General features: G+C 43.1%; 2 protein-coding genes across 5 annotated transcripts; one reads left to right on the top strand and one right to left on the bottom strand.

The window, feature by feature from the left end:
• Nucleotides 1-707: 707 nt before the first annotated feature.
• On the bottom strand, nt 708-10,646 carry BAG1 (BAG cochaperone 1). Of its 3 annotated transcripts, none has more exons than XM_054502857.2 (7): nt 9,905-10,646; nt 8,387-8,515; nt 6,769-6,851; nt 4,592-4,705; nt 2,497-2,604; nt 1,551-1,613; nt 708-991 (listed from the first exon to the last, which is right to left on the bottom strand). In XM_054502857.2, the coding sequence occupies exons 1-7, from the start codon at nt 10,140-10,142 to the stop codon at nt 902-904; spliced, it is 825 nt and encodes a 274-aa protein (XP_054358832.1). In that variant the 5' UTR covers nt 10,143-10,646; the 3' UTR covers nt 708-901. The 3 variants fall into 3 exon arrangements, with proteins under 3 accessions (XP_054358832.1, XP_063506302.1, XP_054358831.1); XM_063650232.1 differs by having other exon boundaries at nt 8,922-10,445; XM_054502856.2 differs by having other exon boundaries at nt 9,887-10,442.
• On the top strand, nt 10,569-27,193 carry CHMP5 (charged multivesicular body protein 5). Of its 2 annotated transcripts, XM_063650233.1 has the most exons (9): nt 10,569-10,828; nt 11,691-11,795; nt 13,541-13,587; nt 16,321-16,414; nt 16,846-16,917; nt 22,126-22,234; nt 23,797-23,909; nt 24,627-24,745; nt 26,489-27,193. In XM_063650233.1, exons 1-9 carry the CDS (start codon nt 10,760-10,762, stop codon nt 26,565-26,567), a joined length of 807 nt encoding a protein of 268 aa, XP_063506303.1. In that variant the 5' UTR covers nt 10,569-10,759; the 3' UTR covers nt 26,568-27,193. The 2 variants fall into 2 exon arrangements, with proteins under 2 accessions (XP_063506303.1, XP_054358833.1); XM_054502858.2 differs by lacking the exon at nt 24,627-24,745.
• The last annotated feature ends 406 nt before the right edge of the window (nt 27,194-27,599 follow it).

Raw genomic sequence — 27,599 nt, 5'->3', positions numbered from 1 at the left:
GGGTGGGGGACAGTGCACAAAATGGATAGAACAGCCATGAAGGAAATACAGAACTCAGAAGGATATGGTTAAAAAAATGCCTTTGAAGGAAGCATATGTCACTCCTGAGAAGTTTATGGCTGGCTTCACCACCTGCCTGCTTTACTCATTCTGGTGCCTTCTCTTTGCCCGTCCTAATCCATGGCTCTGGCCTGGTTTCAAGTACAGACTCAGTCAACACTGGGTTCTAACCTTCTGAAGACTTGCTTGGGGATGAGGAAGACTTGCATCAACCACAGGCTCCATCCAAGGAACGGCCCCCTGGTATCTCATGGCCTGTGGCTAGTCAGGGTCACTGGGAGGTGAGGACAAAGTCTAGAAACCAACAACCCAGCCAGATATTCTGGAATTAGGTCACGATGAGGGATATGTGCTCTACTTACGTGCCAAACACCTTGTTCTAGGCCATTCCCAATATTCCTGACTAGGTGCAACCTCCTGGTGATTCTGGTTTTACAGCTATGGGACTGCATAATCACAAGAGCAAAGAAGCCCTCATGTATCTGAAGACTGAGGGGGCCTATAAACCTGAAACTGGCCCAAGGCGAATTAGAGCTCTCACCAGCCCAAAGCAAGCACCCAGAGGTCCAAACAGCTGGGGAAATTTGGGCAGATGGCCCTCTCCAGAAAAGGTGGATTGCTGGACGGTACAACCACAGGGACAGAAGGAGAAAACAGACAGGAGCTTTACTCAAAATCACAAAGACACTATTTTCCATTGAGAACCGGTGTGAGAGTAGGAAAACTGGCAAATGGCCAGTTGCCCCCAGCAGCCCTGAAGAAATCAGGTAAATTCCGCTCCAGAGACGGCAGAGCTGGTGGTGCCATTCTTCAGGGCAGCACAGCCTTTTTCTGCTGCACCTCACTCGGCCAGGGCAAAGTTTGTAGACTGCAGCCGCTCGGTCTCCTGGCAGATGTTCTGCTCCACTGTGTCACATTCGGCTAGGAATGCCTAGAAAATACACACGGGGCAGTAAGGGCCCATCCAGGGATAGCCAACCACTGCCCACACAAGGCTCCTTGCTTACCCATTCTGGGGAACACATGGCTGAGACTCAAAACAGACTCCGCATGAATGCAGATGGGCCACTGGCCTGGGTTCCAAGGTAAGGGGAGGGAGGGAGCATAAGACCAGCATTCTGACCATGCTCTAGGCCAGCAATCCCCTAAAAGGTGGTAAAGGCAGGGAGCTTTGCCTCAGGGCCACTGCACAGCAACTGCACAATCGCAGGAAGCACTGTATGCATGAATACTGCCTCCTGGAATTGTGTAATGTGTCAGCTCTATCTGCTCTCCAGTGAGTTCCCTCCCTAAATAGTTTAAATTCAAATATAATTACAGGGACATGGGGGCTCTTCTCTGACGTTTGGGGTTCCTGCTGATAAATAAATATAACCAAAACAAGCCCATACCACACACCATGCTCCTACACTACCTGATTTTGAACAGATAAACACACATGCCTACACATTAACATATTACGCCTTGTCATGCACTATTACACAACTCACCTGAACCTTTTTTACCAAGCCTTTCCTTTTCAATCTACTGTCTTTGAAATTTTCTGGCAGGATCTATGGAAGAGTAAGTTGATAATACAAGTTAGTAAATAGTAAACATGTAACAAATAATCCTCAGTGAAAATGACATGAGAGCACGTAAGAAACACCCACAGTACACAAAACAGGTCACGGGTCACCAATGTAAATGTGATGTCCATTTTCAGGAACCCTTTCCCTGGGTCTGTATCCTGTATGGCCTTTCCATGGCTCTTGTCCCTATAAAAGCTCCCTGTGTTCTCAATGTCTGGGCCATAGGAACTGATCTGTAACACAGACTTTGTTCTTCTATTGTTTCCTATGTATGGATACTCTGCCCTGGCCACACCACGGGCTCATTGTGACAGGAAAAGTGCCTGCTGCTGCTTCTTTACACCCACCCTGGCCAACAGAAGCACACAGTGCAGTTCACCTTCAAGAATCAAGCATCAGGCTAGAGATATCATTACTATCATCTGCAAAAGAGAACCCCTGAGTTAATGATTTTCAACGGGCTCACAAGACCTGGGTCTGGCTGAATCCTCTACAAGTAATGAGCCCTGCAGAATTATCAGTCACATACTCATCAGAGAAAGTTAAATCCTCTGTTTCCTTGACCATGAGATCGTGGACTCCTTGGGTCCCAGCTTCATGATGATTACAGATGCTACTGGCAAACATAAGTATAAATGATAAAAGTCCTATGCTGGAGGGCTGTGAGTGCCTAGAAAGCAGGAACTGTCTTATCATCATGCATTCACCCAGGACCTAGCAACGTGACTGGCACACAATAGTAGATGCTTAATATTCTCAAGTGATGGGTTTGCTCAGGCAATAGGAGAGTACATTACTGAAAGAGTGAATGTGACTGAAATAAAGTCAAAGGAAACTAGTTCTTCTCAGCTGAATATTTACTTACCAGTGTGTCAATCTCCTCCAAGATCTTCATAAACTGCTCTATTGTGGCTTTTACTCTCCTATCAAGTTTGCAGAGAGCTTCAGCTTGCAAATTCTTGGGCAGAAAACCCTGCGGGGAAATAATGCATTATTGCAAGGGTTCTTTGAGGCTGATGGAAGACTCCATGCCACAATACTAATGAAGCAATCACACAGAGCCCACCATAGCCCTGGCAGGCCAGGCCACATCTCAGATCCACAACTTTAACTCTTGGAAAAATTAAAAAGGCTGGCCGTGGGCCAGTCCAAGAATTCTATCAGGTTGCAATCTGCTCTACCTCGCATGACCCACTGTGGCTGCAAATGCCTCCTGAGGCTTGGCTCCAGTGAAGCCCCCAGTCACAAGAAGAGGCAGATGTTAAAAGCACAGGTTTAGAGTCTTCAAAGCCTACACCTGAAAACTGACTGCCATTTACTAACTTGTGATCTTGAGCAAATTACTTAGCCTATTCATGCCTAAGTACCCTCATTTTAAAAATGAAGATTATGATACCCACACCCTAGAGGGTTACTGTGAGGTAAAGGGAATATATGTACATGTGTCACTAACTTGTGGCACGGACACATGCTAATGGCAGCAGTGCTTATTTTTATCAAATTGTCTAATGGTTCACTTACACAGCTTGGCCTAATGACCAGTTAGCTGGTGACAAGAGTTGGATAGCAGGGATCTCTGAGGATGTTTATCACAGCCACGAGCTACAGATACAGATTTCACAACATGTAGCAAGAGCTTTAAACATCACCCAGCAATTCCAACTCAAAGAATTTATTCTACCAAAAAAACCAGGAATGGTCAAAAAAGATTCATGTCCAAGGATAGTCAAATAAGCATTACACATAATGGTAAAAATAATATTAAATGAACAATACAGAGTTGGCTAGGTAAATAATACATTTATACGAGATGAAATGCATGCAAGCTTTGAAAAATACCATCATAGGAAAATGTTTAATTTTTTATCCAATAAAAGAATAGTTTATAAAGTGTAAATAACATTATATCAAATTTTTTTAAGATGAAAAATATATTTCAGGCTTTGGTAATGGTCATCTCTGAGTTGGGGCCTCATGGGTAATTTTTATTTTCCATAGTAGTGCCTATACATGTACTTAAAACTTTTGTACAGTCAGCATGTATTCTGTAATTAAAACACAAACATAGGCCGGGCGCGGTGGCTCACGCCTATAATCCCAACACTCTGGGAGGCCGAGGCGGGCAGATCACTTGAGGTCAGGAGTTTGAGACCAGGCTGGCCAACATGGTGAAACCCCATCTCTATTAAAAATACAAAAAAATCAGACAGATGTGGCAGGCGGCACCTGTAATCCCAGCTACTCGGGAGGCTGAGGCAGGAGAATCACTTGAACCTGGCAGGCAGAGGCTGCAGGGAGTCGCTGAGATCGCACCACTGCACTCCAGCCTGGGCGACAGAGTGAGACTCCATCTCAAAAAAAAAAAAGCCAAAACACAAACACACCCCAATTAATGTTATAAAATGAGAGGGAAAAATAAATAAGTGGTCTTGAGCTAGTCTTAATCCTTACTGGGTTTTAGTACCCCATCTTTAATATAAGGAATTGAACAGGATGACGCTCCCAACCCCACTATCATGCTCAACTTGGACCTTCTATGAACCAACAAAATGTTATTTGCCTTGCCAAACACATTACAACAGCCCAGAGAGAAGCTACTTGTTCTATTTCAGACAATACATGATACTAGCATGGCAGGTGGTCTCCGTGAGCACAAATGGATGCTGGCTGCGGTTTGACGATAACTATGACAATAAATGCTTATAAAGCACTTAGTATGTGTCAAGCTGAATCTACATTATTTAATCCTCCCAACAATCCTAATAGGGAAATGTCACCATTATTCTCTTTTTACAGATGAGGAACTTGAGACAAAGATAAACTTGTTCACAGTAAGAGAAAGGGTGAATCCAGGATCTGAACCCAGGAAGTCTGACTGCAGAACCTGTCCCCATAACCACAAGCTATATCCAGGAAGCTCTGATAGAAGGCAGAAAGTCAAGGTCCATGAAGAGGGTTACCTGCTGGATTCCAGTAAGTTCTTTATTCAACTCTTCCAGCTGGTCAGCTATCTTCTCCACAGACTTCTCCAAATGTTTCAACTTCTTTAGTTCAACCTCTTCCTGTGGACTGTTCTAAAATGTTTAAGAAGAAAATAAAGCCAATAGTCAGCAAGAACAGGCTGGGCGTGGTGGCTCACGCCTGTAATCCCAGCACTTTGGGAGGCCAAGGTGGGCAGATCATTTGAGGTCAGGAGTTCAAGACCAGCCTGGCCAACATGGTGAAACACTGTCACTACTAAAAAAACAAAAAAATTAGCCAGGCATGCTGGCATGCACCTGTAGTCTCAGCTACTCGGGAGGCTGAGGCAGGAACATAGCTTGAACCTGGGAGGTGGAGGTTTGTAGTGAGCTGAGATTGTACACCTGTACTCCAGCCGGGGTGACAGAGCGAGACTGTCTCAAAAAAAAAAAAAAAAAAGAAGAAGAAAGAAAAAGCAATCAACAAGAACAGTAGCCTCTGTGAGGAAAAATACCTGACCACAACTGCATGAAACCACTTACCTAGAAATAACGGTTTTAACTCTGTTACTTCTTGGAAATCAAGTCAAAGGGTTATACATCAAGTTTTCCATCTACAAAGACTCCAGACTAGAGAGAAGGTGTTAGGTAAACATTCTGGTGAGGGCCCTGACAGCTTGGGTGCAGAGAATGGAGACAATCCAAGTGCCAGATTCAGTCTCAGCCCTAGACTGATCAATAACCAAGACTGAAGCCTGGAGGGTAATCACATTTCAGTAAACACTTGTGAGGAGTCCAGAATGGCAAGACAGGTGGAATTCTACCATTCCTTTAAATGGAATTCCTAAATGGCAGCCTCCAATTGAGCTCTCCTGTTTAATGTGATGCTGGTTAACAACAATGAATACTTTTATTGCACGCTTCCTACATGCCACACACTATCCTAAGCACCTTACCTATTTTTTAAGCCTTACCACAACTCCATCAGGGAAGTACTGCTGTTTTACAGATGATCAAACTGAGGCTTAATGTAATAAAGTAACACGAGATCACACAGTCCAAAAGAGGTAGATTAGACTTAAGTTCAGACTTTTTTTTTTTTTTGAGATAGGGTCTCACTATGGTGCCCAGGTTGGAGTGCAGTGGCTGTTTACAGGCATGATCATAACTCACTGCAGCCTCAAAGCCCTGGACTCAAGTGATCCTCCTGTCTCAGACTCCCGACTTGCTGGGACAATAGGCATGTGCCATGGTGCCTTCCTTGAGTTCACACTTTGCTCCATACGCTCTGTGTCAGCTCCAAGTAAAAGTCCTATAGTTTCTTCAAACTTGACTCTTTGGTTCTGCCTGTTGCCCATCACCATTCTCCCTGACCCTGAAGCAAGAAATTTAGAATATTTCCCTCTTCTCTCAGGTAAACAATTGATAGATAGGTCTAGCAGCTTTCTGCTTAGTTATGCTATCCCAAATTATTCATTTCTCTTTGTAGCTAAGTCCTGAGTTCCAGTCTCCTGGCAGTTCCAAGTCTGGATTAGATTTTTTTTGCCTTCACTTTGTTTATCTGCCCTCTCTCTACTCAGGCACCTCACTCACAATAAGCGAACTTCATATGCTCATAATTCCGCTGTGTCACAATGCAGGGCTGGCCACAGCCCTCTCTCATCACCTTAAGGGTTGCTGACCTCATCTGTCTTTTTTTCCCCTCAGTTCTTTAGTCTGAACCTTTCTTTCCAGTTGACGGTTTTCCCTTGCGGGAGATTTTAGTTAAAAGGTTGGTTAAAGGGAGAGAGGCTCCTGAACTGGAACAGAGTGATTATTCTTAATATCTACAAGTTTATTTTAACAAAAGACTCTTGCAAATTCTACTCCAAGTGAATGAGACCTGTCCCAGGCACCATTTTAACCAGACCAAGATTCCAGCACCAAAACAAAAAACAATTATTAAGGCAGCACAACCGCTCCTAATTCCTAGAGCAAAAGTTCTAACCAACAGGAGCAGGAGGGTATGAGAACAACAAAATTGGTAATCCTATAAAACAAATAAAGATTGTATTTGTTTAGAGAGGTGTTTTATCAATGCAGAATCTGGGTCCCTAGTTTGGTCTTCTGAACAGAAACATGTATAAAAGACTTCAGTCATTTGATTCTGAGGATTTCTGATGGAAAAAGCAATTTACCTTTTTCCCAATTAACATGACCCGGCAACCATCTTGTATTCCAAGTGCTGACAACGGTGTTTCCATTTCCTTCAGAGATTTTCCTAAAAAGAGGAGAAAGGTAGGCCAAGTTGTAATAATTGTACAACACTGAAAATAAATTTCAGCAGGATACAGGAAATAGACAAGTGTGTTCACTAATGAGAATTGGTATCTTTTTAGAGGGTGTCATGACCCAGTAATTTCATTTCTAGATATTTATCCTAAACAAATAACTGGACATGTGATTCCACAGTAACTACTATACAATAATAGTCAGTGCAACCTTTTCATAATAGTGAGAAACTGGAAAGAGCCAAATATTCAGGAATCAGGGACCAATGAACCACACTACAGAAGACTTTAAAGTCTTCAGTAGGCATTAAGGTCTACAGTAGCCATTAAAGCTCATTTTTTGCAGGAAACCTCAATACCACAATGAATGCTGATGACACAGTGTTATTATGAGGGGTTTTATCCAGGGGAACATTTTCTTTTTCATGCATTCCTCTTTTTTGAAACATGAATTTCTATTGTCTTTATAATTCAGAAATAAAATATTTTTAAAAATTAAAGACAATATGTTACACTATGAAATATAAATAAAAATGCCTCCTATTACTAAATTCTTTATAATGACTGACACCCAATGGGATAAGTCTTTCCCCAGTGGATACCAGAATAATGGATTCTCTGGTACAATGGACAGGGGCCAGGGGCCAGCAGGGTGTGGGTCCTGGCAGAAATGAGCATCATCCATCCACTGAACCTGCCACATCCAGGCCTCAGGTAAGTTTGTTCAAAACCTCCTTTGAGTCAGAACAAATGTGAGGCACTGGAAACACAGCAGTATCTCCACTCTCACGGAGGCTGTTATTTTAACAGAGAAATCAGATGTTAAGCAACTAAGAAAATGATTATTTAATAGTAATTTCATAGAAGTGATGCAAAAATAGCAGGGAGTACCATGGTGACATATAATGGGAAGATGATCTAACCTAGCCAGGGAAGACTGCCCATGAGCTTCATCAAAAATGGTGAGATTTCTGCCATCATCATAAGACTTCAAATCTGACACCTGTCCAGGTGTTTGAAAGTATCCAATACCTAGCAGGTCCTCAATAAATATCTGTTGAAGAACTGAATGAATAAACAAATAAATAAAAATTGTCCCAGTTTGAAAACAGAGTGACTATTAGGAAAAGTTCAGCAGTTTTAAAACTGTCCTTTGGCCATAAGGAAAAGCTGGAAAAGAAATGCTTACCCTTGGCCAGGTGCAGTGGCTCACACCTGTAATCCCAGCACTTTGGGAGGCCGAGGCAGGTGGATCACCTGAGATCAGAAGTTCGAGACCAGCCTGGTCAACATGGTGAAACCCCGTCCCTACTAAAAATACAAAAATTAGCTGGGCATGGTGGTGGGCACCTGTAATCCCAGCTACTTGAGAGGCTGAGGCAGGAGAATCACTTGAATCCGGGAGGCGGAGGTTGCAGTGAGCCTAGATCGTGCCATTTCCAGCCTGGGCGACAAGAGTGAAACTCTGTCTCAAAAAAAAAAAAAAAAAGAAAAGAAAAAGAAAGAAAAAAAAAGAAATGCCTACCCTTAAATATGAGTTTCTGAAAAGACTGTGGAACCCCTATGACCTCTTCAACAACCTGGGCCAGGTCTTGGACAACTGGTTCACTGCTGCCCTGCTTCGGGGTAACATGAAGGTCGTGCTTCTCATTGCCTGGGGAGAAAGAAAAGCATTTCACAAATATGATTCTTTCACATAAACCAATATAGGATGACACTTTATCACATTTATTTACCCAGCCTTCAAGGCCCAGCTCATATGCCACCTAATCCACAGAGTCTGCCCCCATGCCACCCAGCTTTCCTCTGGTGACCTCCTCAAGTATCTCTGTTTCCTCTATTATAATAACTAACAATATGAATGATATCAGCTAACATTTTAAGCATTTCATGCATAATCTAATTTAATCCTCAGATAAACCCCACGAAGTAGATCTACCTATTACTTCTTATTTCACAGATGAACAAACTGTGACTTCAGGCAAGTTAAGGCCTGCCTATGGAGACCCAACTGTTGGAATCAGAACTTGACATCAGATCTAGCTGATTCCCAAGCCCACCTTTTTCATCACAAGCCATCTGCTTCCTGTGGCCTGACTGCACTGTACCCTGTATTGTATTGGTCTCGTCTCGCTTGCTGTAATCGGCAAGTGACTGTTTTCCTCCAAGTCTCTCCCACCGAACACACTTGAGTGCATCCATGATTGGTGCTAAGTAAACAGACAAACGAATACGAACAGCAGAGCCTTTCTTTCTGAAGAAGAGACGCCAATTCTTTTCCAGGGATGTGGACAGTAAGGAGGGAGCCTGTGTCCAGTACATTACACCAATGTTTGGTTCCCCCAACAGCTCCGTAAGGTCAGCGGGAGCCAGGGTTACCAAATCTACTTCACAGAAGAGAAACCGGATTCTTAGAAGCCGTCCATCCCAAGGTCACGCAAAACCGCAGGATCTAGAATCCGGGTCTCCAGATTCCCAGACCCTTGGGCCTCCCCTAGCTGGTTCTAGAGAAACCTCATGGACTCAGCTCTCCGGTGTACTGACTTCATTTGGTTGTGTGTCAACTCCAACAGTAGGCAGACCCAAAGGGTGCCCAGAGTACAACGCTTGGATCCACGGCCAACTCAAGCGGCGCACACGGAGAAGGCACTCAGCAGATGAGGAGCACCCCGGCATGCACGAAGTTCTGACTTATCACACACGAAGCAGTCGTAGACCACATGGCCAAATATATGCCTGACACAAAGGGCACAATAACTGCGCGGGCACACAAACACAACGAGGCCCACGACGTAACGCACGGAGAAGCTCAAATACCCAGGATCGCACAAATCGCCAGAGACAAAATACACCGGCCACATGGAAAAGTGTACAGACACAAGCCCGGGACAAAAGACAGTTCCACGGGCACAACCAAGAACCCACGCTTCCGGACGCCAGGACAAGCGCAAGGTCACACGCTTCTGGAGGACACGTGACTAACCCACAGACCCCGCCGGGCTTTCGGGACCAGCACGGAGCCCACCTGGCGCCCGACACTCACTGTGGGTGATAGTCACGGTGAGCCCAGCTGCCGCCATTTCCTTCCTGGTCACCTCCTCGCTCCGGGTCGCCTCCTCGTCCCGGGTCACCTCCTGGCTCCGATTCATCTCTTCGCCCTGGGTCGCCTCCTCACTCTGGGTTGCCTCTTCACTCCAGGTCGCTTCCTCACTCAGGGTCAACTCCTCGCTCCAGGTCAATTCCTCGCTCCGGGTCGAGCGGCGCCGGGTTTTCTTCTTCATCCGCGGCCTGCGAGCGCCGGCGGCGGCGCCCCTGGTGGGTCGGTCATGCCCGCTGGCAGTACCCCGGCCAGGTGGACGCCGAGAGGGAGGCGGGCCACGCTGGGCCGGGGACTCCGACTGGCGCGGCTCCCGGCCTGGCCGAAGGGCGCGCAGCCGGGAACCCAGCCGCTCCCGGTCGCCTCGCGGTCTCCGCGCCCCGCCGCGCTTAGCCAGGCCCGCAGTTGTTGACCGCCCAGCGATGGTAGCTGAGCGCGGCGTCTCACAACCCCGCCCGACTACTTCCCAGCCCCGCCCCAGCCTGCCGGCCCCGCCCTCGCCCTATGCCGCTTTAGTTGCCTCCAGGCCCCACCCACTCAACTGAGGCCCCGCCTTGCTACAGTAAAACCCCTCCCACTCCTTCTAGCAACACCCCGCCCCCTGCAGGCTCTCTCCGAGTGCACCAAGTCATTTTGCTCTCCTTCCCCGGAAGACCCGGCTGAAAATCCGGAAAAAGAATCGGGAAACGCCAGGAGGCATACTGCGCTTGCGCACGGAGGGGCCGGAAGTCGAGGCGGGAGTGACTCTGCTTCCGTTTCTGGTTTTGCTCTAGTGTTTGGGTTTCTTCGCGGCCGCTCAGGATGAACCGACTCTTCGGGAAAGCGAAACCCAAGGCTCCGCCGCCCAGCCTGACTGACTGCATTGGCACGGTGGGCATTTGATCATGCATAAGTAGGCTCAGGACCTCTGACACACCCGACCCCGCCCACCCCCAGCCCCGGGCCCATATTCTTCCACTTCATTTCGGGTCCTGGGCCCCTTACACGTCGTCCCTCTCTATCTCACCTTCTCTCCTTCATCCCTGTTACCCAAGTCATTCCTAACGCCACAAACCAGGGACCCCCTAACCCCATCACTGCCTTGCCCTGCCAGCACCCAACCCGTTTTGATGCCCATTGCCCGTCCACTCGCTCTCGCCTTGATCCTCTCACCTCACCCAGCCCTAGGCCCATACACCCTTCCCACCTCGTCCTGCCTGATCCCTTACCCTTCTTCCATCTGTCATGCTCAGTCCACATCAGGACTCAGCTTGATATCCTAGGTCAACATATCTGTACCTCCGTCCTGGATCTCAGTAACACAAAACTCAGAACCCTGGCCCCTCAGATTAAGCCACCATCCCCGATTTAGGGAATGGCATTAGATCTACAATCAGCTGGTTTCACTTGGCACTGGCCCATTTCATGTGCCTCTTGGAGGAACTCTTAGCCTGGCTAGTCTCTGATTCTAGGGAAATTCCAACTCAACTCAGTGATTCTCTAATTATTTTCTGCCCCAACCCACTTGAAGGCTACCTGGTATATCAGAATCGGGGCAGTGTGGCGGGGGATAAGAGAATAATTTATAAAAGCCCAGGGTTTCTGGTTGGGAATACCCTTCTTTGTGAACCACTGTTTTTCACCCTTCCCCTTAAGCTCCTCTTTTCTTCCCTGTATTCCTTCCTCTCTACCTGCCCCTTCTGGAATAAGTGTATTGCAGTAACTACCAGTGCATTTGATATTTTCCCCTAAGGTGGACAGCAGAGCAGAATCCATTGACAAGAAGATTTCTCGATTGGATGCTGAGCTAGTGAAGTATAAGGATCAGATCAAGAAGATGAGAGAGGGTCCTGCAAAGGTAAGGTGGGCAGCAACTGCTGCACAAGGTACTGGCAGAGCCTAGTTTTAGCACCTACAGAAATAGGGCCTAGTTCGGCTGGGCGCAGTGGCTCATGCCTGTAATCCCAGCACTTTGGGAGGCTGAGGCGGGTGGATCATGAGGTCAGGCATTTGAGACCAGCCTGGCCAACATAGCGAAACCCTGTCTCTGCTGAAAATACAAAAACTTAGCTGGGCATGGTGGCAGGCGCCTGTAATCCCAGCTACTCAGGAGGCTGAGGCAGGAGAATCGCTTGAGCCTGGGAGGCAGAGGTTGCAGTAAGCAGAGACCACACCATTGCACTCTAGCCCGAGTGACAGTGTGAGACTCCGTCTCAAAAAATAAAAAAGAGAAATAGGACCTAGTGCAGGGGCTGTGAGCATCCCTACAGAAGAGATGCTTAACAGTCTGGTAAGGAGAAAACATGTGAGGGTGTATCCTTTAGGGAGGAGAGCTTGCAATCAAATATGGAAGGGAGGCTGGAGATTGATCTGGTGGAAAGAGATGCTGGTCACACGTCTAAAAGCATGTACATGAGAATTAGCACATTATACTGAGAAGGTGGTAATCTGGAGAGGAAGACTAGGCTGTGCTCAAGATCAATGACTTGCTAAGCTGGTCAGGTTAGGTTGGTATATTAGACTGCTTAAGGAGTGGCCTACTGGGAAAAACTGAACTAGGCATCTGGGACCAGTGTTCTAATACTAACACTGTCACTGCCTTCTAGTTGTGACCTTGATAAAGTCACTTATTTTCCACTCCTGTTAGGTAGAAACATAAAATACTGTGTTTAAGCGCATGGACTGTGGATATAGAACTACCTTGTTTTTTCCAGATCCATAACTTATTAACCATGTGAGCCTGGGTATCACTGAACCTCTATTTCCCCATCTGTAAAACAGAGATAATACCCACCTTACAGTATGAGGATTAAGTGAGGTAATTGATGTGACCTGTGTATCACTATGTCTAGGATAAAGTAGTACTCAGTAAATGTGAGTTATGATCATCTGTGAAGTAATAATACCTGTTTTTCCTTCCTCATTGGAGAAGACAAATAAAATGATCTACAGAATTCTATAGAAAAGGAAGGCTTTTCCCAGCCATCTTAGTGGATGGTGTGGAATGAAGAGCAACCAGAGGTAGGAAAGCCCATTTAGATTTGAGACACTGAAAGCCCAAACCATGGTGATAGGAAACCAAAGAATCTGTTTGAAAGTGAGTTCTGAAATCAGCTAACAGGATGACTGCATGAAGAAACAACAGAAAGAGGAAAGATAAGGTTGATAAAAAGGTTTTCAACCTAGAGAGGTGAGAGATTGGTGGGCCATTGTTACTTATTTCCAAGGTGAGATAAGGTTTAGGAGTTTGGAATTGTTAAGGTTAAGTTGATAGGCTATACAAGTGAAGAATCTCCCTAAGGCAACTGGATATACAGAATCAGCACTTTTGGGGCTAGAGGCAGAGATAATATGCGTTAGGAAAAGAAAAAATAGTTCAGGACTCTGGGATGTGGGATGCAAAGACAGATAGGAGTGAAGGCTTAAAGACCGGACCTTAGAGATACCTGTTTTTGGGAGGGGAAGAACAGAATCCCGGAGCCATTATGCCTACTACTTTGAAGAAGAGAGGAAGTAAGCATGTGAGTTTGAGGCTATGGGAAATTTCTTTTACCGTATATGTGTTTTCCACCTTATTTTTGTTAAATCTGTTTTTCTCTCCAGAATATGGTCAAGCAGAAAGCCTTGCGAGTTTTAAAGCAAAAGAGGATGTAAGTTACACACACAATTTCTTTACCTCTAGCAGGTTTAACTAAAAGAGAAATGGTCTTCCATTCTTTCAGGTTTTCATACTATCTTCTAAGCACTCTTGATTTAATTACAAATTTTCATTGACATGTAATTAAATACAGTTAGCTGGGTTGTTATCTGTCGTAACAACTTCCATCTAAATAGAACTTTTTGCCATGATGGAGATGCTCTATATCTGTGTGTTCAATACAGTAGCTATTAGCAACATGTGGTTATTGAGCACTTGAAATGTGGCTAGTATGACTAAGGAAATTAAGTTTAAATTTTATTCAATTTAAATAATTTAAGTAGCCTTATATGGTTAGTGACTACTGTTTTGGACTGACCAGATCTGTAGGGTTTGGTTTTCCTATTATTTATTTTAGAGTGTACCTTTTTTGTTTTTGTTTGTAAAGTTAGGAATCCTAAATGTTTGTTCCCTCCCACCAGAATAAATTTAAAGATCCTTAATTTGTTTTAGGTGACTATGTCCCAATTTTGAGCAGAAGCTAACTAGTATCTTTGGTGCCTACCTCTGTAGACTGTTCAGCTGATGAGATCCTCTGCAGGGTTATAGAGGTCAGGTATAATTAGCTATCGAGGAACCAGAAAGATTGTCAGTGTCTCTCTTCCTATATTAAAATGACTTTTTATAAGATACCAGATGCCATCTTCCTCCTTTTAGAGTAGATCAAATTGGAAAAAGAAATTGTAATGCCTAGACTGGTGAGAGTGTGGTGAAATGATTTACCTTCTTAATTGGTGGCATTGCTAGTTTTAAGTAACCTTTTTTGTTATAAAAAGAATATAGGTTCATTGTAGAAACTTGGAAAATACATAAATATGAACAGAAGAAAATAAAATTTACCTAGATTCTTACTACTAGAAATAACCACCTTTAAAATGCTAATTTCTTCCAGTTTCTTTCCTCTGCTTCTGCATACGTGGTATGTGTGCATATAACTTTTTAGAAGAAATGAAATTATAGTGTGTATATGTAGGTTTTCCTTTTCCACTGAATGTTATATCATGAGCATCTCCCTGTTCTTTTAAATATTCTTTGGAAACTACATTTTTTAATGAGATTATAATATTCTACCATTTGCTTGCACCATGAATGGACCACTCTTTTTCTAGTTGGATAGTTACATTGGTTCCAATATTGTATAAAGAACATAGTGACATAAGTCTTTGAGGTAATATTATAATTTGATATAAAACTTTATTTTAAAAACATTTTGAACACCACACATTATATTAGGTCAGATGGATTACCTAATTATGGGTGCAAAATTAATAAAACACCTGGGGCTGGGCACAGTGGCTCACATCTATAATCCCAGCACTTTGGGAGGCCAAGACAGCAGCTCACTTGAGGTCAGGAGTTGGAGATAAGCCTGGCCAACATGGTGAAACCCCATCTCCACTAAAAATACAAAAATTAGCTGGGCGTGTTTGCATGCGCTTGTAATCCCACCTACTTGGGAGGCTGAGGCGGGAGAATCACTTGAACCCAGGAGGCAGAGGTTACAGTGAGCTGAGACGGCACCACGACACTCCAGCCTGGGCGACAGAGCAAGACTGTCTCTAAACAAATAAATAAGTAAATAAATAAACAAAATAAAATATGCCTGTCTTCAAGGAGTTCAAAATTCTGGAAAACCATTTAGCTATATGTATGAAGAGCCTTAAAAATAGTTTTACCCTTTGCTCTAAGAATTTCACTTCTGTATATTTATCATAGAAAATAATTATAAAGACTTATTAAGATATGTAGCAGGCTGGGTGCGGTGGCTCATGCCTGTAATCCCAGCACTTTGGGAGGCCGACGTGGGCGGATCATCTGAGGTTGGGAGTTTGAGACCAGCCTGACCAACATGGAAGAACCCGTCTCTACTAAAAATACAAAATTAGCCAAGCGTGGTGGTGCATGCCTGTGATCCCAGCTGCTCCGGAGGCTGAGGCAGGAGAATCGCTTGAACCCAGGAAGGTGGAAGCTGCAGTGAGCCGAGATCGTACTATTGCACTCCAGCCTGCGCAACAAAAGTGAAACTCTGTCTCAAAAAAAAAGATATGCAGCAACACAGAAAAAAGCAAATGCTATAATGTTAAGTGGAAAATAGTGTTATAACTAAAATACAGTCATGTGCCGCATAACAATGTTTTTGTCAATGAATGACAGAACAGAGTGCATTATACCACTCTGGCCCCTATAAGGTTATAATACTGTATTTTTACGGTACCTTTTCTATAGGATGTTTAGATACACAAATACCATTGTGTTACAATTGGCTACAATATTCAGTACAGTAACATGCTGTACAGGTTTGTAGCCTAGGAGCAAGCAGTAGGCTATATCATATAGCTTAGGTGAGTAGTGGGCTATACCACCTAGGTTTGTGTAAATACATTGTCTGATGTTTGCACAATGATGAAAGTGCCTAACAACATATTTCTCAGAACATATCCCCATTGTTAAGCGATGCATGACTGTACATGCAAAGGAAAAAGACTGGAGGGACACATCAAATGATATTTGTGTTAGAGTGATTAAATTGTTTTTGCCAATTTTTCTGTGTGATACCTAATTTTTAAGTTTTTTGTTCCTTTTTTTTTTTTTTTTTTTAAAATACTCTTATTTAGTGTGGGGATACTTTTTCTTGAGGATTTCTATCTGGTTCATATATTTGCCATTCTCAATTGACTCTAAAAAGGTATGAGCAGCAGCGGGACAATCTTGCCCAACAGTCATTCAACATGGAACAAGCCAATTATACCATCCAGTCATTGAAGGACACCAAGACCACGGTACTCCCAAAACACCTTTTCCTGTTATTTCATTTATTTACTCTTATTTCCTTTTCCTATGGCTTTTTAAAGACAGTTTAACCGGCCAGGCACAGTGGCTCACGCCTGTAATCCCAACACTTTGGGAGGCTGAGGTGGGCGGATCACCTGAGGTCAGGAGTTTAAGACCAGCCTGACCAACATGGTGAAACCCTGCCTCTACTAAAAATACAAAAATTAGCTGGGTGTGGTGGTGTGCACCTGTAATCCCAGCTACCTGGGAGTCTGAGGCAGGAGAATCACTTGAACCCAGGAGGCGGAGGTTGCACTGAGCCATTGCACTCCAGCCTGGGCAGCAAGAGTGCAACTCTGTCTCAAATAAATAAATAAATAAATACAATTTAACCAACATGACTTACTAAAACATTGTGTTTTCTTCTTCCTTTTCTTAGGTAGATGCTATGAAACTGGGAGTAAAGGAAATGAAGAAGGCATACAAGCAAGTGAAGATCGACCAGATTGAGGTGAGACATATGCTAGTTTCTGCAAGAATGTGCACTAGCTTCTGAGAGAATCCAAACGAGTGTGCATGTGATAGGAAGAGTACAGGAGAGGAACTGAATCTTGGGGCTACCATTTACTAGTAGAGTAACTTCGAGAAAGGGTACCAAATGTATCAGTTTCCTCAGTGCAAGGATCCTAATACCACATACAGTTACAGACAGTCCCCGATTTAAGACGGTTCAACTTAACGATTTTTCAGTTTGATGATGGTGCGGAAATTATATGCATTAAGTAGAAATCATACTTTGAGTATCCACGTAACCATTCTGTTTTTCAGTTTCCATACAATATTTAATAAATTACATGAGATACTCAACACTTTATTATAAAATAGGCTGTTAGATGATTTTGCCCAACAGTAGGCTAATGTAAGTGTTCTCAGCACAATTAAGGTAGGCTAGGCTAAGTGATGCTTCAGTAGGTTAGGTGTATTGAATGCACTTTCTACTTAAGATATTTTGAACTTACGATGGGTTTATTAGGATGTAACCCTATCATAAGTCAAGGAACTTCTATATTACGAGGATGAAATAAATGAGCTAGTATATCTACACACACAATGCCTGGCCTATAATAAGCATCCAGTAGTTACTTTTAACTAATTCAATGATATTTAGTCTGTTTCTTCGATGGTAGTGGTGTTGTTGCCTATTCCCAGGATTGTCATGAGTGTTAAATGAAGGTATGTAGGTAAAGTGTATGTAAAATGTTTAACCCAACTCCTGGCATGGTAGACTTGGTTCCCTTTTCTAGTAATTCTCTTTAGATTTTTAATAATAATGTCATTAGTTCCTTAAAGTTAGCATTTCTTATTGGAATTGGGTTTTGACCAGGGAGATGAGCCCTAAGAGCTTGGCAGCTCTCAGCTGTCAGATGAACAGCCCAGGTGGCAAGAAGAGATAGCAGAGGGAGTGAGTGGTGACTGGTCAGAGGAGAGAGGCTTCCTTTCTGCATATGAAATGGCGCTCTTGACCTTTACCCCCTGACTAGAATGTCCATTTTCTTGAATGCAGGGACTTAATTTTGTTCACTACTGTGTCCCCAGTGCCCATAACAATGCCCCGCCATGGTTGGTGCTCAGAAAGTATTTGATGGTTGATGAATCAGAGGCTATAAAGGGAGATAAAGAAAAAAAAAAAAGAGAGAAAACAGTACGGCCTGATTCAAGCAGTGTTTGTTAAAATACCAGGCATTTTATTGCCTGTGCAAAGATATTATCTGATAATGCTGATCTTTAGTAAGAGTGAAGGCAGGCTGGGCGCGGTGGCTTATGCCTGTAATCCCAGCACTTTGGGAGCCGAGGCGGGTGGATCATGAGGTCAGGAGATCAAGACCATCCTGGCTAACACGGTGAAACCTTGTCTCTACCAAAAATACAAAAAATTAGCTGAGCATGGTGGTGGGTGCCTGTAGTCCCAGCTACTCGGGAGGCTGAGGCAGGAGAATGGCAACCCGAGAGCAGAGCTTGCAGTGAGCCGAGATTGCACCACTGCACTCCAGCCTGGGCGACAGAGCGAGACTCCGTCTCAAAAAAAAATAAAAGAGTGAAGGCATTCCTCCCCTCTCTTATTTTTTCAAGCACACCTCTTAGGTTGCCTTTGTCTGTCTCTAATCCTCCACAAGTGTCTGCATGATGGAATTAAACTTTGTGATACTCTCTAAGAGCTTCACTGATGAAAGTGTTCTGTGTATGCTTGTCTTTTTTTTTTTTTTTTTTGAGACAGTCTCGTTCTGTCACCAAGGCTAGAGTGCAGTGGTGTGATCTTGGCTCACTGCAACCTCCACCCCCTGGGTTCAAGCCATTCTCCTGCCTCAGCCTTCCAAATAGCTGGGATTACAGGTGCCTGCCCACACCCAGCTAATTTTTGTATTTTTTAGTAGAGATGGGGTTTCGCCATGTTGGCCAGGCTAGTCTCAAACTCCTGACCTCAAGTGATCCGCCCGCCTCGGCCTCCCAAAGTGCTGGGATTACAGGTGTGAGCCACCACTCCGAGCCATCTTTTTTTTGTATAATATCATTTGCCATTAAAATATAATGAAATGCAATGGTATTTTCTGCTTTTAGGGTTCCTTGTGTTTTAATTAAAGCTATTTAATAGGAACAAAAGAGAAACTTTGGTCTTGGTGAATGCTTTGTATGTCTCTTCATCTTTCACCTGTGGTTGTCTGTCTGTCTCCCTGCCTAATTATCCTTTTCCTGTCCTCCAATAGATTGCCAGCATGACAGGTGGAGAGCCCCTTTAACTCTTTTGGTGTGTATGTGTCTTTGGTTAGATCCGAATTTTTTGGTTAGATTTATTTTCCTAAAATGCTTTACTTGGAAAATATTTTCATTGTTTCATAGCTTTAACTTTTTATTTTGCTGTTGTGTGTGTGTAGGTCTGTTTTTCTTTTGCTTTTTCAGTTGCTGCATATCACTTTGTCAATGTTCTTTTTAGCTTAGTGCTTATATTTTTTTATATTGCTTTTGTTTGTTTATACAATAGAGAACCAGCTAATGGTTTGTGGGATAAATTTTTTCTGTGTCTGTCCTGGAGTGTTGCTAGGAATCCTATTCATAGATGATCTGGGAAGATGTGTCTTGATGTATAATACTATTGTATAAGCTTGACTTGATTAGCTTTCTCTATGTTATTTTCATTGTCTTTTAATTATTACTCAGCCAGTGCTTCTCTGTGTAGCAGAGTGTTAAATATGCATGTAATTTGGCAGTTTGGTACTTGGAAATACAGAAAATCAAAGTTTAAAAAAAAAAGTCACCTCCATTTTGCTACCCTTTTCACCTTTATGGGGGCCAGGAAGGAATTTTCTTTTTTTTTTTTTTTTTTTGCTGTTGCCCAGGCTGGGTTATAGTGACTCAGTCTCAGCTCACCACAACCTCCACCTCCCAGGCTCGAGCCATCCTTCTACTTCAGTCTCCTGAGTAGCTGGGACTACAGGCGTGCACCATGCCCAGCTAATTTTTGTATTTTTTTGTGGACATGAGGTTTTGCCATGTTCCCCAGGTTGGTCCCAAACTCCCGAGCTCAAGTGATCCGCCCTCTTTTGCCTCCCAGAGTGCTTGGATTACAGGCATAAGCTACTGCACCCAGCAGAATTTTCAAATGTCTTGCATTGCTTTAGAAATTCTGAAGGATAAATGGTGCTGATTTGGTCCTTTTGCTTTATCAACACTAGTTCTGTTCCTGTCTGTGTGGAATTTTAGTATATGAAGAGTGTATTGTTGTTCCGCACATAATTAACACAGTAAAATATATATAGTATTAGGTGCTTAGTGTTTTACATATATTATTGCAATAAATCCTTACAATAACCCCAGTGAGATATGGCTATTTTATTTATTTATTTATTTTTGAAACAGAGTCTCGCTCTGTCACCCAGGCTAGAGTGCAGTGGCGCGATCTCGGCTCACTGCAACCTCTGCCTCCTGGGTTCAAACGATTTTCCTGCCTCAGCCTCCCAGGTAGCTGGGATTACGGGCACATGCCGCCATGCCTAGCTACTTTTTTGTATTTTAGTAGAGGTGGGGTTTCACCATGTTGCCCAGACTGGTTGTGAACTCCTGAGTTCAGGCAATCCACCCACTTTGGCCTCCTGAAGTGCTGGGATTATAGGCATGAGCCACCGCGCCTGGCCAGATGTGGCTATTAATAATTTCATTTTACAAATGAGGAGAATAAGGCTTAGAGACATTACTTTTCATTGAGTAATGGCAAAATTGAACTTGGGTATATCTGACTCTAGAGTCTCACTCCTAACCATTATACCAGCTGCCCTTTGTTATGCTATACCACTTCTTAGATTGGTTTCACATTACAGTTTACCCTTGAACAACAAATGCAGTTTGAACTGCACGAGTCACTTATATTTTTCAACCAAACGAGGATCGAAAATATAGTGTTTGCAGGATGCAAAACCACCCATATGGAGGACCAACTGGGGACTTGGGTGTGGGCAGATTTTGGTATAGACAGACATCCTGGAACCAATCCCTTGCATGTACCAAGGGACAACTGCATTTTTAGCCTTGTATTAATCTCCCAGTTAAGCACAGGTAAATTATTCACACGGGGTTTATGCCCTTGGCCCATTTTTTTCACCAGCCTTGTCTTGGCTGTGACACCTATCCTGATTCCCTTTCTGGTTCTCCATCCAGGGTGGGCCATGTACAACTCACTTTTTGTACCACTTCAGTTTTTTCTACTCTTGCCTCCTTTCTCTACACAGTGTAATCTGTCTTTGGCTGACTTGAGAAGAATAATTTGATTGTCTCAATAACCTCCCTGTCTTCATTGACTAGAAAATGATTGATAGTTTAGATCAAGATAATTGCTTGATTTAATGTTTCAAGTAAAACTTTCTGTAATAGTAGACAGCTGACAATCATCTATTCTCACATAGGACTTTGGGCTTCCATGAGGCACTTTAAAATCAAATCCAGCCGGGCGCAGTAGTTTATGCCTATAATCCCAGCACTTTGGGAGGCTGAGGCGGGCAGATCACCTGAGGTCAGGAGTTCGAGACCAGCCTAACCAACATGGCAGAACCTCACCTCTACTGAAAATACAAAAATTAGCCAGGCGTGGTGGCGCACACTTGTAATCTCAGCTATTTGGAGGCTGAGGCAGGAGAATCGCTTGAACCCGGGAGGTGGAGGTTGCAGTGAGCTGAGATTGCACCATTGCACTCCAGCCTGGGTGACAGAGCGAGACTCCATCTCAATAAATAAATAAAGTAAAAAATAAAATGAGAGATCATCAATTCTATTCTTTATTTTTAAGTTCACATTTTGCCACCAAAAATAGGCGAGGGATTATGTGGGTCAGTAACATTCATAGTTATTGTTAGAGGAAATCTTTGGGCTTGTGATTTTTAATTCTTTAAGCATTCTCTCATACTTTTAATTAGAAGGAATGTTTAAGAGTTACTTGAACCTGTCCTTTAGAGGAGTGTCTGCTCAGTTGTTAACATTAAAAAATTGCTAGCCAAAGACTGGGATAGGGGAGGTGAACTAACAGTTGTTGAGAACTGTTTATGTGCTTGGCATTTTACATACATTATCTTTTTAAAAATTGCTCATGTCTAGATTCAAAGGAGAATGGAGGGGAAAAGGGTAGTTAAAAGAAAATGGTAAATGAGAGAAAATCCTCTCATATATATTTCCATAGGATTTACAAGACCAGCTAGAAGATATGATGGAAGATGCAAATGAAATCCAAGAAGCACTGAGTCGCAGTTATGGCACCCCAGAACTGGATGAAGATGATTTAGAAGCAGGTAAGTTATGAGAAAAGTAATGTATATTTAGTTTTGGAGTCCAAAAGGAACAGCTGCCTGGGACCTTTTCGCAAATGCTAGTGAAAATTTCTATCAGGATTTCCTGAAGGTTAGTTTATGGTACAGTCCCTGGACAAAGAGCTTGTGAGGCAGCCACATCAGATTGCATACTCCACCAACAACAGTGGGGATGATCAACTCTGAAGGAAGTCCAGGTACAGGCTGACCTGGTGCTTGGTATCTGTAAGTGTCCTCCACATGGCCTTTCCTTGCTGTATTCCTTTTGATTTTGTTCTCCCTATTTTCCTAGTTGGAGTCCTCTCCCTCAGAACAGCAAAACCAATTAAGAAACAATAATTAGGGCCAGGTGCCCTAATCCCAGCACTTTGGGAGGCCAAGGTAGGCGGATCCACTCAAGCCCAGGAGTTCGAGACCTGGCTGAGCAATATGGCGTGACCCCGTCTCTATAAAAAATACAAAAATTACCCAGGCATGGTGGTGTGCGCCTGTGGTCCTAGCTACTCGGGCGGCTGAGGTGGAAGGATCGCTTGATCCCAGGAGGTAGAGGTTCCAGTGAGCCGAGATTGCACCACTGCAGCCTGGGCAACAGAGTGAGACCTTCTCTCAAAAAAAAAAAAAAAAAAAAAAAAAAAGAATAGTTGGCAGATACTTAGTGTGCATCTGCTCTATGCCAGGTACTCTGCTAGGTGGTGGGAATTTAGCACTGAATAAAAACGCAGTCCCTACATTCATGAACCTTCTCTAGCAGTGGAAGACATAAATGGTTTGCTTCAAGTAATTAATGACTACAGCACAGACTATAGGGAAGAAGTATGGGGTAGCATGGCAGCACATACTAAGGGACTCTAACCTAGTTAGTAGTGGGAGAGAGGCATGGGACCTGAAGGATGAGTAGGGGATAGCATGAAAAAATGAGAAGGGTTGTTGAGTGGCCCCAGGGAGAGCAGTCTGGAAGTTATTGCCATAGCCATTTAAGAGATGATGGTGGCCGAGACTAGCTAGGGTGATGGTAGCAGAAACAGACAGAAGTGGACAGATTGAAGACATCTTAGAAAATTGAGTGGACAAGACTTAATGATTGACTGGATGTGGAAGAAGTGGGAGGTGTCAAGGGTGGCTGTCAGTTTCTAGCATGAGTAACTGGGTAGATGACAGAACCATTCCACACTGGATTTCTATTGTGTGATTCCCCTGTTACATTACTGCTGCTTCTTTCCCGCTCTCTCCATGGTCTATTTTTGCCTAGAACCTTTTATTTTTTTTTCCATTTATTTCTTTATTTTTTAATTTCCCATCTTCAGTTGCCCCTGATGAGTCATCAGGGGACAATACCTGCTATTGTCATTCCTCTTGGCCACTTCCAACTCATTTTACCACAGACTTATTTTTGGAGTCGGATTTCATGTAATGGTCACACAGCATACAACAATCTCATGCCCTCTTCACTGCCTTTTTTCAAGTCCATCGATAAATGAGAGAAATTATTAGCTGCCAGTTTTCTTGGTTACATTTTTTTTAAATGTTGACTGTTTCAATCTCAGAGTTGGATGCACTGGGTGATGAGCTTCTGGCTGATGAAGACAGTTCTTATTTGGATGAGGCAGCATCTGCACCTGCAATTCCAGAAGGTGTTCCCACTGATACAAAAAACAAGGTGAAAGCTTTTTCTGTTTATATTTCAATGCAAAATAGCAAAGGCTTTATGCCTGACCATAAGTCTGGGAATCTAAAAGGTAGTCTTACACTAGAACAAAGAAAGACAGTCCTGGTCATTATTTTGTGAACCCTTGAAGGTCCGGTTTTTCTGCATTGGATGATGAACTGACTGCATAAACACTGTCACTGAGGCTCAGGAATATTTTTATACAATGACAATTTGTGTAACATACATAATCACCCTTGTGAGCTGGCACTGGGTACCATTGATGGGTCTTAGACATTTCCTGTAAAAGCGTAAGCAACACATGCAGGAGACTTGCTAGGCAGCAGTGAAAAAGTCTCACTCTCCATACACACCAGTTAATTACTGGCTGGATTTTTAATTTTATTTTCCTTTCTTTTTTTTTTTTTCCTGTACACACAGGAGTTTAGAATGGATGGATTTTCTAAACTATGGATTAATAATTTAAGCATAAAACTTAATGTAGAAAGATTCTAATTTAAGGCAAAAGAATCAGAACACCTGACACTAAGTATGACTAATTACTTAGCTATTGTAAGCTTTTCTTTTCCTTGCATCTGTAAAATGCAGATAATTACAAGTATCTCACGTAATTGTTGTGCAAGCAAATTAGATCTTGTATGTAAAGGACTTTGCAAACTTAAAGCTCTGTCCAAATCTACATGATTGTCTTTTTTTTTTTTGAGACAGAGACTCATTCTGTCACTCAGGCTGGAGTGCAGTGGCGTGATCTCAGCTCACTGCAACCTCCGCCCCCCTGGTTCAAGCAATCCTCGTGCCTCAGCCACCCCAGGTAGCTGGGATTACAGGTGCGTGCCAACATGCCTGGCTAATTTTTGTATTTTTAGTAGAGACAGGGTTTCACCATGTTGGCCAGACTGGTCTCAAACTCCTGGTCTCAAGTGATCTGCCTGCCTCAGCCTTCCAAAGTGCTGGGATTACAGGCATGAGCCACTAATAATGACAACCAGGCTAGGCAAGGTGTGACTTTGAGCAAAATAGCAGAAATTTATGTCTTCTTTTTGAACCTCATCAGTTTTTCCTACCTGTAAAATGTGAGAGCAAAGGGCAGGGAGCAGATAATTTCTTAGGTCCATTATTACTGGTTTCTGTGAGTATGCATCTTCCTCTATTGTATCCCTCTCTTCTCTGTTGAGTCTGGGATAGTCTTGCCTTTCTGAACTGCCCACTCCTCCCCGACCTCTCTGGCAACTTCAAGGTCCCAGGTCCATGGGTTGCTTTTTCTCAGCAACCCATGAAATAATTTTTATTAACACTACCATAGCCCACCTTGTTAATTTCCTAGTAACAAGTCCCTGAAGCGGCCGGGCGCGGTGGCTCAAGCCTGTAATCCCAGCACTTTGGGAGGCTGAGGTGGGTGGATCACGAGGTCAAGAGATCGAGACCATCCTGGCCAACATGGGGAAACCCCGTCTCTACTAAAAATACAAAAAATTAGCCGGGCGTGGTGCCAGGCTCCTGTAATCCCAGCTACTTGGGAGGCTGAGGCAGCAGAATCACTTGAAGCCGGGAGGCGGAGCTTGCAGTGAGCCGAGGTCGTGCCATTGCACCACTCCAGCCTGGGCAAAAAGCGAAACTCCGTCTCAAAAAAAAAAAAAAAAAGTCCCTGAAGCATCTATGTTATTTCCACTTTGAGAAGGTCACAGATTCCTGAGTTATATATGCTATGGATATATGGGGGTTTTGTTGTTGTTGTTGTTTTATCTTTTTGAGATGGAGTCTCGCTCTGTCACCCAGGCTGGAGTGCAGTGGCACAATCTCAGCTCACTGCAACCTCCACCCCTGGGTTCAAGCAATCCTCCCACCTCAGCCTCCCAAGTAGCTGAGATTACAGGCATGCTTCACCACACCTGGCTAATTTTATTGTTTTTATTAGAGATGTGATTTCACTATGTTTGGTCAGGCTGGCCTCGAACTCCTGACCTCAAATGATCCACCTGCTTCAGCCTCCCAAAGTGCTGGGATTACAGGCGTGAGCCACCGCGCCCGGCCTGTTGTTGTTTTTAAAGTAAAGGAATAAAAGAATGGCTACTCCATAGGCAGAGCAGCCCTGGTGTTTTCATTGATAGTGATGTCGCTGCCTATGATTATAATAAAGCATGATATGGAAGTGACTGCCTATCCAAGGGCACTGCTCCTTCAAGGATTTGGGAGGCTAAGAAAGATATTGGTCCACATTAGCGATCAGAGTGAAAATGCAAATCTGGAGGCAAGGACGCACTCCTCAACCTTTCCTTTTTGACCCTCCCAGCCTCCTTTTCCCCTTTCCAGGTTTACTCTTAGTTTTCTTTCTCCCTCTTTCACTCTCTTGCCCCTGTGGAGCCCCCTTTTGGCCCTTGCTAGTTCTCTTCTTGATTCATCACGTCCTCCTTTACCTTTCATGAAAAAGCTCGTTCTCATCTTATGAGTGCGATTTTGGTTTTGATTGATTAAATACTTGGAAATGAGTTTTAACTATTAAATGTTTGTAATCCTTTTTTTTTATATCAAATAGAAAAATAGTGGCACTAAACATTGCTTCCTTTTTACAGGATGGAGTTCTGGTGGATGAATTTGGATTGCCACAGATCCCTGCTTCATAGATTTGCATCATTCAAGTATATCTTGTAAAACAAACACATATTATGGGACTAGGAAATATTTATCTTTCCAAATTTGCCATAACAGATTTAGGTTTCTTTCCTTTCTTTGAAGGAAAGTTCAATTACATTGCTCTTTTATTTTTTCCATTAAGAGACTCATTGCTTGGGAAATGCTTTCTTCATACTAAAATTTGATTCCTTTTTTTCTTATGAAAAACGAACTCAGTTTAAAAGTATTTTTAGCTCGTATGACTTGTTTTCATTCATTAATAATAATTTGAAATAAAACTAAGGAAATGGAATCTTAAAAGTCTATGACAGTGTAACTCTACAGTCTCAAAATGACCTGATAAATTGATAAGACAAAGATGAGATTATTGGGGCTGTTCATATTATGATTCAGAATCATTTTCTATTGTGGTATTATAGGTTGGTTAAAGTGATGTCCTTTTTGATGGGTTTTGTTGTGTCTTGTGAACAAGTCATTACTGTGTCCATTATTGGAATGGAATTATCACTACTGTATCATGAGTGGGTATTTTGATTCTATGGTTCCCTCAGCATTACATCTTGACTTGTAATCAATAATGAATATTTCTTGATATTTAATGTATAGGACATTTATTTATACTCAATAAATATTTTTCAAAAGGATATAATTTTAATAATATCACTTCAGCTTAAAACCTCTACTGTGGAAACCAAATTTAATAGAATTTTAATGTCATTTCAGCCTATAACTCCACTACAGAAACCAAATTAACCAGTAGCATTGTGAGGAAAGAGCAAGGAACAATCTGGGCTTGGGCCCTGGGTCTACCATTTACTAACTACTGAGTAGTCTATTCAACTTCTCTAACCTTCTGTTTCCTTATTAGTAAAATCATGCTTAACTCACAGAGCTTTTGTGAGGAATAATTGAGGTAATGGTTATAAGTACCTTGTTAACTGCAAGGGGCTATTCTTATATGAGGGATTGTTAACAATAAAAAAGAAACTGCTTCATTCTTTTCTTGGAAGGTGCCTGGAGTACTACAGCAAGTTCAAACTCCTGCCCAAT

Source organism: Pongo pygmaeus, chromosome 13 (assembly GCF_028885625.2).
Source record: "Pongo pygmaeus isolate AG05252 chromosome 13, NHGRI_mPonPyg2-v2.0_pri, whole genome shotgun sequence".
Taxonomy (NCBI): domain Eukaryota; kingdom Metazoa; phylum Chordata; class Mammalia; order Primates; family Hominidae; genus Pongo; species Pongo pygmaeus.
The sequence above is the reverse complement of the archived record's forward strand: the minus strand, read 5'-3'. Positions and strand labels throughout refer to the sequence as shown.

Coding starts and splice junctions, on each gene's coding strand:
- CHMP5 (XM_063650233.1), top strand. CDS start 10,760: ATGAACCGACTCTTCGGGAAAGCGAAACCCAAGGCTCCGCCGCCCAGC. Junction 22,235..23,796: donor TGAAGATGATTTAGAAGCAG/GTAAGTTATGAG, acceptor TTTCAATCTCAG/AGTTGGATGCACTGGGTGAT. Junction 24,746..26,488: donor CCAGGTAGCTGGGATTACAG/GTGCGTGCCAAC, acceptor TCCTTTTTACAG/GATGGAGTTCTGGTGGATGA.
- BAG1 (XM_063650232.1), bottom strand. CDS start 9,183: ATGTACTGGACACAGGCTCCCTCCTTACTGTCCACATCCCTGGAAAAG. Junction 8,516..8,921: donor GATGGCTTGTGATGAAAAAG/GTGGGCTTGGGA, acceptor CTTTCTCCCCAG/GCAATGAGAAGCACGACCTT. Junction 4,706..6,768: donor TCATGTTAATTGGGAAAAAG/GTAAATTGCTTT, acceptor TAAACATTTTAG/AACAGTCCACAGGAAGAGGT.